General features: G+C 40.3%; 1 protein-coding gene across 1 annotated transcript in view; it reads left to right on the top strand.

Moving 5' to 3' along the window:
• Nucleotides 1–15,838, top strand: part of CNTN4 (contactin 4) — a 252,313-nt gene that overhangs the window by 220,289 nt on the left and 16,186 nt on the right. The window contains exons 10-16 of the mRNA XM_006157939.3: nt 3,537–3,695; nt 6,389–6,538; nt 8,167–8,237; nt 9,279–9,513; nt 12,162–12,274; nt 13,069–13,255; nt 13,690–13,802. Coding sequence (XP_006158001.1) covers nt 3,537–3,695; nt 6,389–6,538; nt 8,167–8,237; nt 9,279–9,513; nt 12,162–12,274; nt 13,069–13,255; nt 13,690–13,802 — 1,028 coding nt within the window. The remainder of the gene's footprint in view (nt 1–3,536; nt 3,696–6,388; nt 6,539–8,166; nt 8,238–9,278; nt 9,514–12,161; nt 12,275–13,068; nt 13,256–13,689; nt 13,803–15,838) is intronic.

Below are 15,838 nucleotides of genomic sequence, written 5' to 3'. Positions count from 1 at the left end.
TAAATAAATAAATAAATAAATAAATAAATAAATAAATAAATAAATAAATAAATAAATAAATAAATAAATAAATAAATAAATAAATAAATAAATAAATAAATAAATAAATAAATAAATAAATAAATAAATAAATAAATAAATAAATAAATAAATAAATAAATAAATAAATAAATAAATAAATAAATAAATAAATAAATAAATTCCAGCATATTAGAATTGGAGGCAGGTATATCTGAGTACTCAAGGAATAGGTATTCTTAGAAGGAACAAAACAGTGTTGCTATATCTTCTAGAAATTATGTGAGGGGGGAATGTGTGGGAGGTAGCAGCCTAAGCTCATTGCCAAGAGAAGTTAAAGAAAAATAACATTTACATTGTGTCTCCTGTGGTTACCCTTTATTTATTTATTTTTTTAGAGGTTTTTGTCTTAGGGGGTTGTGCTCTCCAGAGAGAGAGAGAGAGACAGAAACAGTGAGAAGGAAAGTGAGAAATCACCCTCCAGAAGGGATGACCACACAATTTCTTCTCCTCCACTTTCCTCCTGGGATCTTGGGCACACATGCACACGCATCTGGTGTGTTTCAAGCCACTGGATCCAGGACTCAAATTGTTGTCAGCCGTGTGGGAGTCCAGTGATGTAACTACTACACCATCTGCTGGCCCTTGGCTACCTTGAAAATTGCCTAATAATAACCTTTCAGTCATGGTACAGATAATAACCAGATAAGAGAAAAAACTTCCAACCTAGGTAGATGTGTCTGCTGAGTCACTAATGGAAATGTGTTTATTTCCATTTTAAAATACCCTAGAGTTTTCTCTCCTCTTAGGGACAAAAGTATCCCATTGCTGAAAATTTATCCTCTATTTAATTAGGATAATGTTCAGATCAGCAGTTTAAACACCAATAAATTAGACTAATAAATATTTAAATCACTAATACTTGAAGTTCTTAAATGCTATTGTATACTTCATTTCACAGAAAATAACATTAAATACCAAGAGGAATTGCAAGTGCAGTCTGAAAGAAAATCTAGTCTAATCAGTTAATAAGGCCAATAAATTAATATGCCATTTGAAGCTATAATCTTTTATCTCCTCTTGCTCTGCCCTTGCAGATTTCTGCACATGGCAGAGGGAAGGCAGGAGTGTATAAGGATTCTTCAAAACTTTCACGGAAAATGCATATTATTAAAAAACTATGCATGGATTTCTCAATTTTTTTGCATCAAAATAAACTAGTATTTTAATTCCATTTCCCCACGAACTTTCTGAGGCACCCCGTATTTTGCTGACCTGTAGAGATATTTCTATTTGAAATTAGGATAGCACTGAGTGTTTGGCTCCTTCACTCTCTGATGCTTGCCCGATTTAATCTATAGCATTCTAAGGGCAGCTCGAAAAGCCACCCTTTCCTGAGTGAGAAGCTATGCTGACTTCAAACCAATACTCCCTCAGCTGCTACCTGTAACAGAAACTTCTGTGGCCCCTGACCATGTTACCATTTTGCTAGGAGGGCAAACATTTGCGCATGTTGTCATTTTGAAAGAGGAACCTAACTTCTTCCCTAAAATAAAGTTGGTAAACATTCCGTATGATCATATATACATGTTGGTGGGTGGTGGGTAGTAGGAAGAAGAAGAATAAACAAAGGCATGAATGTTCCATTTATTCTCCAATGGCCATATTCGCACCAGCCCTTCATTCCCTCCTTACACAGTGGCCAGGAATGGGCTCATATACTTCCATGATTTAATTCTTTAAGGAGCTCAGAGGGGAACCCTTTTCCATGTGATAATACTTAGATTTTAAAGTCCATAAAAGCAACATCCATAAAGAAAAAAGGATAAAAATCCATAAAGAAAGCAAGTTGGGGGTGGGGGGGAAGACTACACTGTTTTCTGGACTTTATCTGGTTAATAGGTTCCCAAAGATCAAAGGTTACCTAAGACAGCCCTGTCAAGGTGGCATGAGATTGACATGAGGAAATGCTACTGTAGAAAACGAATCAGTTCCAGCACACAGATTTCCAGACATTCAGGAGTGGGAGGGAGAAGATAAATTTAGTCTCACCTGTGGGCCTATAAAAATGATTTTGTAAGAAGGAAAGAGAATTTAAGGTATCACATAAAAGGTGAAGGAGTAAATTCTAGGATAAAGTCTTACTTCAGGAAATTGCCATTAACGTTTCACCACTCTATAATTAAAGTCCCTGCTTTCCCTGTCCTTCGGATATGGCCTAACAGTATTTTGGCTGTACATTTGATTGCTATCTGGGGATTAGCGAATCCCTCCAAGGAATATCTCCTTATGGCTGTCTAATGGGCATGCAGGTTGTCATTATGTCTCCCTCACAATCACCTTCTCCCCTGGGGTGGTCAACAGTTCCTTGCTAAAAGCACATTCAACTGTACAGGGTAAGAGCTTTTCAAGTTGGGAACTAGGATAACTTTGAGCCTTCACTTTGACTCTGTGAATATTTTTGTCTTTGCTTGAAAACCACTTTTTATGATTTCCAAGCCTTCATTTAAATTTGATTTCCTCCCTTTTTCAATGGTGGAGAGAAACAATGAACACCAGGAGGCTAAGTAGAAAAATACAGATATGACTTGCAGGAACTACAAATGAGGGTCTTTATAGACTCCAGCCCAATTTCAAAATTGCTTTCAAGAAGGGAGAGTCATAACTCTTGAGCACTGGCCATTTTCACAGCAGTTCCCTTGCACACAGTGTGTGCTCTTACTGGACACAGGAGAAGAGGGGGTTAGTTATTATAATGCTGCAGGATGCACAGAGCAACACTGAACTTTAATGTTTTAAAGCCATTTTTGTTCAAATCCAGATCTTCTGTGTTAGAAATGACCATTTCTAGCAGAGCACATAGTCTTTTGTTATCACTATATCCCCAGATAACAGTGACTGACCCATGGTAGCAACTATAAATACATGACAACTGAATTAATGAATGTGGGTCCCAATATCCTGTCTTAACTTCCAACTGAATGTTTTGTTGTAATTCTTTGTTTGCTTGTTATTTTTCCTATTGTATTATGAGGCCCTTGGGGAAGGGCTGTACTCATTTGTCCTTGTAGATCCAGAGCCCAGAAAAGTTTCAGGCACTTAGTAGGTGTTCAAAAAGGATTTGACAAGGGACCAGCAGTTAGCATAATGGCTATGTCGCTGGACTCCCATGTAGTTGACCGCGGTTCGCGTCCCAGACCCAGTGGCTTAAAACTCACACTGGGTGCGTGTGTGTGCATGCCCAAGATCCCGAGAGAATGGAGAAGAAGGGATTGTGGCGTGGCCACCCCCCCTGAGGGGTGACTTCTCACTTTCTGTCTCTCTGTCTCTCTCTCTGTCTGTCTGGCGAGCGCACACACCCTATAGCAAAAACCTCTCCAAAAAAAAAGGATTTGGCAAGAGATGAACTTGTGAGTGGGTAAATGCATGATTGAATAGGCCAATCCCCCCATTCAAAAGTGGATCACTTACTTGGACATTTGGATGTCTCTAATTCTGAGGGTCTTGCACTTTCCCAGGTCCTCCAGGGCCCCCAGAGGCTGTGACCATAGATGAAATCACAGACACCACGGCTCAACTCTCCTGGAGACCCGGACCTGACAACCACAGTCCCATCACCATGTATGTCATCCAGGCCAGGACCCCATTCTCCGTGGGCTGGCAAGCAGTCAATACAGGTACCCCACTGGGCACTTGGTGCTGGTGCTTCTCAGGAACTTGTGGAACTCAGTATGATGGACACAGCCCTGTGGCAAAAGCCAAGGGACCTCTAGGTTCTCATTCAGACACAGATACAGATGATACTTTATGGCAGAGTTCCCAGACCTCACCCAGCTGTACACTGGTCTCCCATCATAAAACAAGGATGGGTTCCAAGGCCCCAAGTAAGTGGATGACTGAAACCACGGATAGTACCCAACCCTATACATAGTATGTTTATCCCATACATACTGATACACACCCACGATTAAGAGTAGTGTATAAATTAGCCACAGTAAGAGATTGACAATAATAACTTAGAATAAAATAGAACAATTCTAACAATGTAATAGTAAAAGTCATGTGAATTTGGTTTCTCTCTTTCAACCTGTCTTAATTATATTTTTAAACTGCAGTTGATTACAGGTAACTGAAATCCTGGAAAGTGAAACCTCAGATAAGAGGAGACTACTGTACTATAATTTATTTAATATTTTAATTTACAACAATTCACATTATTTTTTTTTGGAGAGATTTTCGCTATAGGGCGTGTGCGCTCGCCAGACAAAGACATAGAGACAGAAAGCAAGAAATCGCCCCCCAGGGGGAGTGGGCACACCGCAATCCCTTCTTCTCCATTCTCCTCTCAGGATCTCGGGCACTCACGCACACGCCCCCGGCGTGAGTTTTAAGCCACCAGGTCCGGGACGCAAACTGCAGTTGACTACGTGGGAGTCCAGCAACATAGCCATTACACTAACTGCTGGTTCCCAACATTTGTTTCTTTTTAACTCATTTTAAGCAATACCATCTGTGCGATGATGGGACTCTTATGCTGGTTATATATATTTTTTTCTTAACACACATTTAAAAATATCATTTTAAAAAAATGAAGTGCATTGGGATCAGCAGATGGAATAATGGTTATGTCTCTGGACTCCCAAATGGCCAACCACAATTCAAGTCCCAGATCTGGAGGCTTGAAACATGCCGGGCATTGTGTGTGTGTGCCTAAAATCCAGAGAAGAGAATGAAGGGGAAGGGATTATGGCATGGATATTCCCTCTAGGGGGTGATTTCTCACTTTCTGTCTTTCGGTCTCTCTCTGTCTCTCTGACAAGCCCATGTACCTTATAGCAAAAATTTCTCTAAAAAAGAAATAACAAAACGAAATGCATCAATCTGTGTATTGCCTAAAATCATCTGTGAACTACTGTAGTACACTTAGGGAGGCAGTGGGTTATAATAGTCTACAATCATGGTGTTTGAAAGTATATACACTGCTCTCAGGAACCAATAACTGAGGACTGTAGGGAGCCTCTTGACTTCCTGCCCAGTTTTTTAGATGGACAAATTTAGGAACAGAAGCATGAGACTTTTTTAATTAAAAATTTGTGAGTTGCCAGACCATTCTCACCTTTCAATACCTCCAAATTGGATTATTTTGTTATTTAGATTTCATTTAAGGAAAAATTGAGCAAACAAATAGTTACTGCAAGCAAAATACATATTTCTCTAGTCCCCAAGGCTTGATGTTTTGAAGTAAAACTAAGTGGAGTGATATGCTTAGTTTTATGCAATTTATAGGAACCGTGTTGATTGGGAGGCCAGCAGATGGTGTAATGGTTATTTTGCTGGACTCCCACATAGTGACTGCAGCTCAAATCTTGGACCCATCAGCTTAAATCTCATGCTGGGCATGTGTGCGTGCATGCCCCAAATCCCAAGAGAATAATGGAGGAGAAGGGATTGTGGTGTGGCCAACCTCCCAGGGTGTAGAGGGGTGATTTTTCTCTTTCTGTCTCTCTGTCTCTCCAGCAAGCACACCTAACCTATAGCAAAAAAAAAAAAAAAAATCTCTAATAAAAAAAAGGAATTGTGTTGATTTTAAGAACCACAATTTCTTTTTTCGTATTACCTTATCGTACTTCAGAAATGAGTTTCTGTGTTCACAGTTGCAATCACTGACTTTCTGCCAGGTTGCAGAAAGTTTTAGGAAGGAAAGATGGAAAATCTGGATGTAGAGACATGAATTCCAGTCCTGATCCTGCTAACTAGCAGATCTCTATACATTGTCATGTTTCCTCTTTGAAATTAGGCAAGCCCTAAATTTAAGAAACTTAACTTTCTTTTTGAAAATGAAGATTTATAGAGAAAGAGGATGAAGAAAGAAGAGAAAAAACTTGAAAAAAGAAAACAGTAGAGATACTGCTTTTGCTGAACATGATGGTTAAAATAATTCGGTAAAAGGTCCCCAGCCTTTTGGTGTCTTTCAGTTCTAGAATTCAATGATAGGAAGATATTCATAGTGACTGGAGGGAAAAAGAAAGAAAATAAGAAAGAAAGATCTCCAGCTAGATCTATTTCACTGACTTTAGCCAAAGGGACCAGCTGCATACCCGAGTCAGACATGTTCACATCCTGTCTGGAGTCTTTCAGTTACAGGATGAAATCTTGCGAACATTCCCTTGCGTGAAGCTCCTGGCTAGCATAGAGCTAAGGCCATTCTGTTAGATGGGTATGATAAGCGAAAAACAACTCTGAAACTCTCTAAGAAATAAGAAATAACATATATATAAAAAAAGGAGGGTGCTGCTGCTTATGATGATAATGGTAATAATCATGGTTTAAAGAATTCAGTGAAATATCCCCAACGTTTTATGCCTTTCAGTCCCAGAACTCATCGATGGGAAGACATTCACAGCGACTGTGGTGGGTTTGAACCCTTGGGTCGAATATGAGTTCCGAACGGTGGCAGCCAATGTGATTGGAATTGGAGAGCCCAGCCGTCCCTCGGAGAAACGGAGGACAGAAGAGGCTCGTGAGTAGCACCCAGGACACACAGATAGTCTGTTCCGGCAGCTGCTCTTCCTTAGGGGAAGTGTGTGAATTCTTCCTGCTTCTCAGTCCTAGTTAGGCTCTATATTACCCCCTCTTCCCCTGGATTGATGATAATGATCAGAAATCAAGCCAGCAGAGGCTCAGCTAACAGGCAATGCGTTTTAATTCAGAGTTAAGTTCTCTTCATCGGGTACATTTGTATGGTAAGAGGCACACTGCTTAGTTCTCTCAAAAGCCAACTCCTCCTTCATTTGTTTATCTGTCACCAAGATTGTCTTGTCAGGATTTTTTTTTTTTAAATACACACCCACATTTCAAATGAAATCGCCTGTGGGGAGATAGCAAGAATAGCAAAGAATGATTTCTTTAAACATGTTTACAAAGATTTTCTTAGGGTACAAAGCATTCCTAAAAGCTAAGATTCAGAACATGCTGCTAATTCACATTGGACTACTCAGCGGTTTACCGCGGTTCTGTGTGTATGTAACTTAAAAGAGCACAGGGAGAGAATAGCATCATCTTGGTCAGTATATTTTTACTCTTTTAAGAAAAGTGGGTATATGTTCTTTGCAGAGTTTCCAGCTGTGGAAATGCCAAATGGTTTTTGAAGGCACAGCGATGTCCTTAAGCAAAAGAGAACTCTGATGCTACTCTCAAGGAAAAAAAAAAGAAAAAAGAAAAAAAGTCATCTGTTGGTTCATCAGAAAAGTCATGACGTATTTTTCTATGCAAAATGTGTCATGACTTTTCCAATGACCCAATAGATCTATTATATTTCATTGGCCTTTGCTGAGGGGAAATACCCAGTCACCAGCTGCATACTCCAGTCAGACATATTTAAATTCTGTCTGGAGTCTTTCAGTTACAGGACAATAACATAGCTAATTCCATGCTTTCTTCCCCCATTCCTGCCCCCTCCAGAACTGTAATTTAGTTAAGTCCACTCAATGATCCTGAGGAAGAAGCCAGCATAATTTCCCCTCTCTTACAGAGAAAACTGGGGATCAAAGAGGTTAAGCGCTTTGAGCCAGGGGTCAACCTATGTCCACCACTTCCTTCAACACCCAGCTCAAAGAAGCCATTAGCCCAACCCTACTCTGAACAGCCTGCCACTCCAGAACGCCGCTGCGCTTCTCCGTTCTGTCTACACCGTTCTCTTGTTTGCTGTTGACATTGCTCTGTAATTGCGTTGCATGTGCTCTCCCCCCAATTAGATTGTAAGCTCTGCAGGGGCAGAGTTTGTCCTGTCTTTCTGTTGTAAACCACCACCTGGTTAATAAATGCCTCACCAAGCATTAGGACCAGAACCTTAGTCCTTTTCTCCTTCTGGGAATCCCTCAGTTTCTAGGGTTGAATCTGAACAATTGCTAAGGCACGTGAGATAGTGTGTACCTTGTTAAATGAGAAGCAGGGAATTAATAGCAATTACTTTGGTACCTGTCACAGTCTTGACCCAATGACATGGACACTGGACAACATGGTTTCTAATCTCAGAAAACAAAGGTGTATGCATCAGAGTATTCATTGAATGTGAGTCCCCAGGCATCCTTCCTGGCCCTCATTTGCCTTTGGTACCTGACATAACCTGTTTTTTTGTTTCCTGTGCAGTCCCAGAAGTCAGCCCAGCCAACGTCAGTGGTGGTGGAGGCAGCAAATCTGAACTGGTTATAACCTGGGAGGTAAATGAATCACAGAACAAAAGGAATACAAGTCCATCTAGCCTATTTTATTATTTTCCTCCATGTTAAACATAGCTGGGAAGTTTCCTCCTCTGTTCTTAACAGCAAAAATCCATTTAAGTGCCAACACTCCCTCGCATATAGTTAATGGCTAGCAGGAAAAGACAGAGCTTGCCTTCAATTGTTGGGGCAAGTTTTAATTTGATTCATCACAGAAAAACAATCATGAGAGGGAAGATAACACAAGTCAAAATATATATATATATATTTTTTTTTATTAAAGAAGGCTGGTTCAGAGAAAACCAGTTTTTCTTTTCTTCCTGAATTGCTGCGTGGCCAATTGATTTAAAACGTCTGCCAGCAATAGATTCAGTGTACCAGTGTGATTTCCTGGCAATTGGCTTTACTGCTGGAGCCCTCTTTTATGAGGTGTTTTTAAAAAACAACCTGGAGGAAGGTTAGTCAGCAATTTATTAAAAATTGATTTTGAGAGAGGAAGTAGAAGCTTCAGAAAGGGTTCTTAATGTTTTTAGAAGATTCTGGACAACAGCTCCAGAAATTGAAATCTTTCATTTGTCCAGAGCCTCAGCAGTGAAAGAAATCATTCACCCCTCTGGCTGAACTCTTCGGTTCTGAAAGGAAAGATCCTGCCAGAGCCAAGATGACCTTTATTCTTTCAGTGAGATCTTTTGTCTTTTTGATGCTGAGGGAAGATTAGTATTAGATGACCAGTGTTGGAAATTGTTTTTTTAGCATGTCAACTGTCTAGTTTCTCTCAAATCATTTCCAACTCTCTCCAGTTGGGTCTGCTCCACCATGCAGCCAGGGTCTCCACTGCAGTTCATTTCATTTTTTCACCACGCCATTGGTCCAATACCTCATGAATATCTAAATAGACTGATGTCAGACCCTCAATTTAAGAAACTTTTGATAAAACTCCAAATAAGATAGATGGGGAAGAATGCAGATAAGAACGGGAAGATGATTTCAGGATTGAATCAAACTACGTGATCTCTGAAGACCACCTTTCTTCTTTTCTAGACAGTTCCCGAGGAATTACAGAATGGTAGAGGTTTTGGTTACGTGGTGGCCTTCCGGCCCTATGGAAAAATGATCTGGATGCTGACAGTGCTGGCCTCAGCTGACGCCTCCAGATACGTGTTCCGGAATGAGAGTGTGCGCCCCTTCTCACCCTTTGAGGTTAGAGTGGGCGTCTTTAACAATAAAGGAGAAGGCCCTTTCAGTCCCATCACAGTGGTGTACTCTGCAGAAGAAGGTATGGTTTACATTGCTGTGATTGTTCGTTTCTTCAGTTTTCAAACACTGTTGATTTGGGGTGCATCATTAATTTAGCCCTATTTGTATAAATCGGGCATATCCTAATGGCTCAGCAGCCACTGCATGATGCTGGATAAACATGAACATTGGGGTGTGTGATTCCCTGGTTGACTTGTACACACCAGCCTCATGTGCATGTGCCCATAACCCTGGCTGGCTGAAGCTGGTGATGGGGGTGAGTGGATCGCAGAGTGACACACTGTTGAAATGTCTGTCTGTCTGTGTCTCTCTCAGAAGAAATAAAAAAGCTTTTTTTTAAAAAAAAAAAAAAAAAAAAAAAAAAAACAAAAATAAAAAAAAAAAAAACTGAAATCATGGGGCTGGCAGGTGGCATGTAGTTAAGGTGCTGGACCCCCAGATGGCCAACTGCAATTCAAGTCCTGGATCTGGTGGCTTGCTTTCTCAATCCCTTTTTCTCACTTACATTCTCTCTTGTTCTCTGGTCAAATTTAAAAACAGTAATAACAAATAAAATGAAATACATAAAAAAAATTTTTGGAGAGGTTTTTGCTATAGGGCACATGCGCTCGCCAGGCAGACAAAGAGAGACAGAGAGACAGAAAGTGAGAAATCACCCCCCAGGGAGGATGGCTATGCCGCAATCCCTTCTCCTCCATTCTCCTCTCGGGATCTTGGGCACGCACGCATATGTGCCCGGCGTGAGTTTAAGACACTGGGTCCAGGACTCGAACCACGGTCGACTACATGAGAGTCCAGTGACATAGCCATTACGCTAACTGCTGGTCCCCAGTAAAATATTTTTTTAAAAATTGAAGGCATAACCTGATTTGAGGAAAGTGTAAAATAAAAAATTTGGTTTATTATCTGCCATTTGGAAAGCCATAAACTCTACTGTATATACAAACACATGGCTGGGACCAGCAGATGGCATAATGATTATGTTGCTAGACTCCCATGTTATTGACTGTGGTTCAAGTTCCAGACCCAGTCGCTTAAAAATTCATGCTGGGTGCATGTACATATGTGTTCAAAATCCTGAGAGGAAAATGGAGGAGAAGGGATTGCAGTGTGGCCATCCCCCTAGGGGGTGATTTCTCACTTTGTGTATCTCTGTCTCTCTGGTGAATGCATACACCCTATAGCAAAAGTCTCCCCCCCCAAAAAAAAGAAAAACTGAACACATGGTTGTCCATTATTAATTTCATTGTTAAGGTGCAAAGTTGCAAGATCTACATAAGATCTACATATCTATACATGTTATCATTACTTTCAAAAGAATTATATTTTATTTTATGCCTTTAAGTGAATTCCAAAATATAATTTGATTTGATCTTACCACTTTTATTTTTATAAATCATGTCATACTTATAATTTACTTTAACTTATTAAAGAGTAAGTCATGCCAGCCAGTGGTGTGGATCCCACATAGCTAGCACCTGGATCCCACGTGGTCAACTGCATGGTTCAAGTCCCAGACCTGATCACTGGAAAAACACCAGGCATGTGTGTGTGTGCAAGCCCAAACTCCAGAGAGGAGGAGAGAAGAAGAAATTGTGGCATGACCATCTCCCTTGTATGGGTGATTTCTTACTGTCCTTCTCTTTGTTTCTCTCTCTCTCTCTCTGGAGAGTACATGCTTCCTATGGCAAAAATCTAGGGAGAAAATTGATAGTTATATATTAATTTGAATTATATTACAAGAAAATATAGCTGTCAAATCAAACCCAACACTTCATGAATATTAGCGCTTACAACATGGCTAACCGAGATCTTTCTAAGAAAAACCATTAAAAGGAAAATATTAAAATATACATATAGTTGGGACTAGCAGTTGGCATAATGGCCACAGCACTGGACTCCCATGTAGTCATCTGTGGTTCAAGTCCTGGACCCTGTGGCTTAAACTCACGCCGGGCATGTATGAGTGCATGCCCAAGATCCTGAGAGGAGAATGGAGGAGAAGGGATTGCCGTGTGGCCATCCCCTCTGGGGCGATGATTCTGTCTCTCTGTCTCTTTCTGGTGAGTGCACATCCCTATAGCAAAAACTACTCAAATATATGTATATATATACATGTAATGCACAGCTCTGGAAGAAATCTGACCAAAAACAAAACAAAAAACCAGAAATTTGTGAAACAGTCCAGCCTCTCCTCTGCATCTGAATGTAAAGAACTTCTCCAAAGTCTTACAGATTGCCGTGTGGACCTGAGCCACCACTCAGCTCTCCTGAACCTTGGTCAGATCAGTTCACAATCCTTTTGTCTTTTCTCTCTCATTTTCATAATCCAGTGACTAGTGCTATTATCTCTAGAAAATGTTAATTAGAAAGAATCTACGTTAGGAGAATTGCTGTTTATCTAAGCTTGGCACCTAAACAGAAGCAATCTCAGGTTACTTTTCTTCTACCCACCCCCAAATCTAGAATTCAAAGACTTTAGATAAGACTCTTCACATTCCCCATTCCTAGCTATTAATCATTGCTTCTCTGTAAAATGAAAGCTTGGATCCCACTCATTAAGGACAATTCTAAACCATGGATTCTTTGATCCTTACAATGCCAATATCTAGAAGCCTGACATGATACAGCTGATAGTGTAATGACATATTCCATATTCTTCTTCAGAACCCACCAAGCCACCAGCCAGCATCTTTGCTAGAAGCCTGTCTGCTACAGACATTGAAGTTTACTGGGCCTCCCCCTTGGAGAAGAACAGAGGACGGATACAAGGTTATGAGGTAGGCAAGAGGTACATGCCTTGGTCTGGAAAAGAGTCCATACCCCTCAGGGAGGCCTTCAAGACACACTCTGATGGGAAAAGACATACCTTCCGATTTAGAGGCATTTACTTTAGAGGCCTGACTTCTGAATGAGCATGAATGGAGGCATTGAATGTTCAGCTGAGACTGCTCTTATTCTGTGTTATAATCTGGAGGTATTTTTCAAAATATATGCAAATGTGCTGCTCTGCCATACCGGAAGCCATATGGCTGACCACAAGTTTGTATCCCAAGTCAACCTGAAACACCCTGGGCATATGTGCCCAAGATCTTGACCAACTGGTGGGCGGGGAGGAAGGGGACAGCAGTGTGATGAGCCCTTGTCAGGAGTGCCTGTTGCTTTTATACTCTCTCTCATGAAAGAAATCAAATGAATACGCTTTTAAAAAATTTAAAAAGTTAAATATATGTAAATCTAAGCATTAATGAGATGGTTGGCAAAATGAGCTTTGGCTTCTGAAATGCCTAGGATCACTGGGCTCAAAATAAAGGTGGGGAACAAAGGAAGAAATGACTGACAAGGGTTGTACTGACTGGCAATATCACTAGAAAGCTCAGGACACAAAAGGACCTTTCTTACTTTAAATAATTTCTCAGAACATAAAAAAGCCCTTTGTTCTGAAAGCTCTGCTCATGAACTTGTATAGAAAATGAACTCCATCATAAAACTGCATAAAAAAATTATTACCTGATGACATTAGAAATATCACCAATGGATATGATTCCCAAGGTCTTTCTTTTTATTTTCTCAGGTTAAATATTGGAGACATGAAGATAAGGAAGAAAATGCTAGAAAAATACGAACAGTTGGAAATCAGACATCGACAAAAATCACCAACTTGAAAGGCAGTGCACTGTACCACTTAGCTGTCAGGGCATATAATTCCGCAGGGACAGGCCCCTCCAGTGCAACAGTCAACGTAACAACCAGAAAACCACGTAAGAACAAACCTGCTCAGAAATGTTTGGGGATTCATCAGACATATCCCAAGTTCGTTCCCCAACCTCACCTCCCAGTGATCGTTTGCATACTAATTGGTATCATTCTGTGGATTCAAATTTACCTTAGCATTTTAACTGAACCTTTGGAATACCATACACAATTCATTGCTCCAGAGGACAGAAAGATAAATGTTTTTCTCCTTACTGGGAAAGGGCTACTTCTTTTAGCTATAAATGTTAGGCGACCAACTGAATCTTTTTCCATTTGCAGTGCTGTATCTCGTCAGATTTCAGTGACCTTGAAGACACATATTAGTGCAATAGTCCATTAAATTGCTTCCACTCTCCAATTCTAGTAAGAAGATATTCCTCAGAATCCATTGAGACTTAATAATCTGTGACTTCGTATATCTTAATTTTTTTTTTTATAGCACCAAGTCAACCCCCTGGAAACATCATATGGAATTCATCAGACTCCAAAATTATCCTGAATTGGGATCAAGTGAAGGCCCTGGATAATGAGTCGGAAGTAAAAGGATACAAAGTGAGTAATTTTCTTTTTTGCAAAGGCGTCTAATCCTGCTGTGAATGGGGGCAGTCTCCTCACAGGAATCATTCTGTGCATGTTCCCACATCCCCTGATGATGTTTTCCCAACCTCTTTAGGAATCCTCATCCCCACTATGGTTTGGTCTGAGTTTTATAAATGGTGTTTGTGGGTCATGTAGCAACAGTGATTAAGGGTGCCGAATCCCACGTGACTGACCGTGGTTTGAATCCTGGCTCTGGCAGCTTGAAAGACAGGCCAGGTACATGTGCATACATGCCACAAATCCTGATGGGGAGTGCTTTCTACCTCTTTCCACCTCTAGCAAGTATGTTCTCCGATGATATAAATAAATAATAAATAAACGATGCATGGCAGCTGGCCAGGATTTAGATTCTCATCTAGACTTTAGGTTCAGCCAATGTCAATCAGAAATATTTAAAAAATCATGTGATTGAATCTCCCAACAATCCTTTAGAATCACATTTTTAATATATCTGATATGTGTTTTGATTTATTCTTGTCTCAGTTCCTTTTCCTTTTTTTTTTTTTTTTTTTTTTAAATCAAAAATAGTAACTTCCAGGCCCAGCCTCAGTGGCAATAATGTACTGATTTGTAATGTGGGAAGCCACATGATTAACCCAGGGTTCAGGTTCTTGGCCTGGTCCATCTGAAACATGTTAAGCATTCAAACACAGATCCAAGATCCTGGATGGATCTTGATTCATCTTCCTCCAAACTGGAGAGCTTGAGGAAGGAGTTAGCAATATGATGAGACTTTCTCAAAGGTATTTCTCTCTCTCTCTCTCTCTCTCTCTCTCTTTCTCTCTCTCTCTCTCTTTGTCTCTGTCTCTATCATAAAAAATGTATATTTTTTAAAAAGTAGTAACTTCCCAATATTACTAATGGTTAATCATTTTTATTCATGTGTTTCTATTGTTAGGAAGGTTTATATGGAGAAAAAGGAAGGGAGAATTTTTTTCAGAAAATGTATTCCCCTGGTCCCATAAATACTGGTCTGTCTTTAAAGAGGAAATGAAAGGAAAATGTATACAGCCTTCTTGCCATATTTAGAAGGAATTACAATAGCCCTCTCCCTAACCCCCTACTTTGTTCATGGTTTCTCTTTTCTTGGTGTAAGTTACCCACAGTTGGAAAATAGTTAAGTACAGTACAACAAGACATTTTGGGAGAGCTCGTATTTACCTCATTTTCTTTGCGATATATTGTTTAAATTGTTCTATTGTATCACTAGTTGTTGCTGTTAATCTCTTGCTGCACATAATTTATACATTGAACTTTATCATGTGTATGTGCATATAGAAAAAAATAGTATATTCAGGATTCAGTACTATCCATGGTTTTAGGAATCCACTGAGGGTCTTGGAATGTATACCCCCTGGGTAACAGGAGACTACTTCATGGATATCTTGACCAGGTTTTCAGTTATCTCCTGCTATCTAACAAACCACCCCCAAAACTAGGGACTAGAACAGTAGCGTATCATTTTTCATGATTCCACAATTTGGATTGAACTCAAATGGGTCATTTCAGGGTTAGAATGATTAAAATACTTTTTCACACACTTTTGGCTTCTCAATCAGGATGACTGAAAAAACTTGAGGCTGGCCAGGAATCAGTCTTTCTCTGAGGCCTTTCCATATGGATAACTTGGGTTTTCTCAGCATTAGGATCTCAGGGACATCAGTCTACATGGTCAGGCTTTGACAAGAAGGACAGCAGAAACTGCCAGTTGTTTCAACAGGTATGAATGAAGGACCAGCAGTTAGTATAATGGCAATGTTGCTGGACTCCCATGTGGTTGACCACGGTTCGTGTCCTGGACCCAGTGGCCTAAAACTCACGCCGGGCACGTGTGCGTGCGTGCCCAAGCGGAGAATGGAGGAAAAGGGATTGCGGTGTGGCCATCGCCCCTGGGGAGGAGGGTGATTTCTTGCTTTCTGTCTCTCTGTCTCTCTCTCTCTGTCTGGTGAGTGCATGCGCCCTATAGTAAAAACCTCTCCAAAAAAAAA

Source organism: Tupaia chinensis, unplaced genomic scaffold, assembly GCF_000334495.1.
Source record: "Tupaia chinensis unplaced genomic scaffold, TupChi_1.0 Scaffold000565_1, whole genome shotgun sequence".
NCBI classification, from domain to species: Eukaryota; Metazoa; Chordata; class Mammalia; order Scandentia; family Tupaiidae; genus Tupaia; species Tupaia belangeri.
The sequence above is the reverse complement of the archived record's forward strand: the minus strand, read 5'-3'. Positions and strand labels throughout refer to the sequence as shown.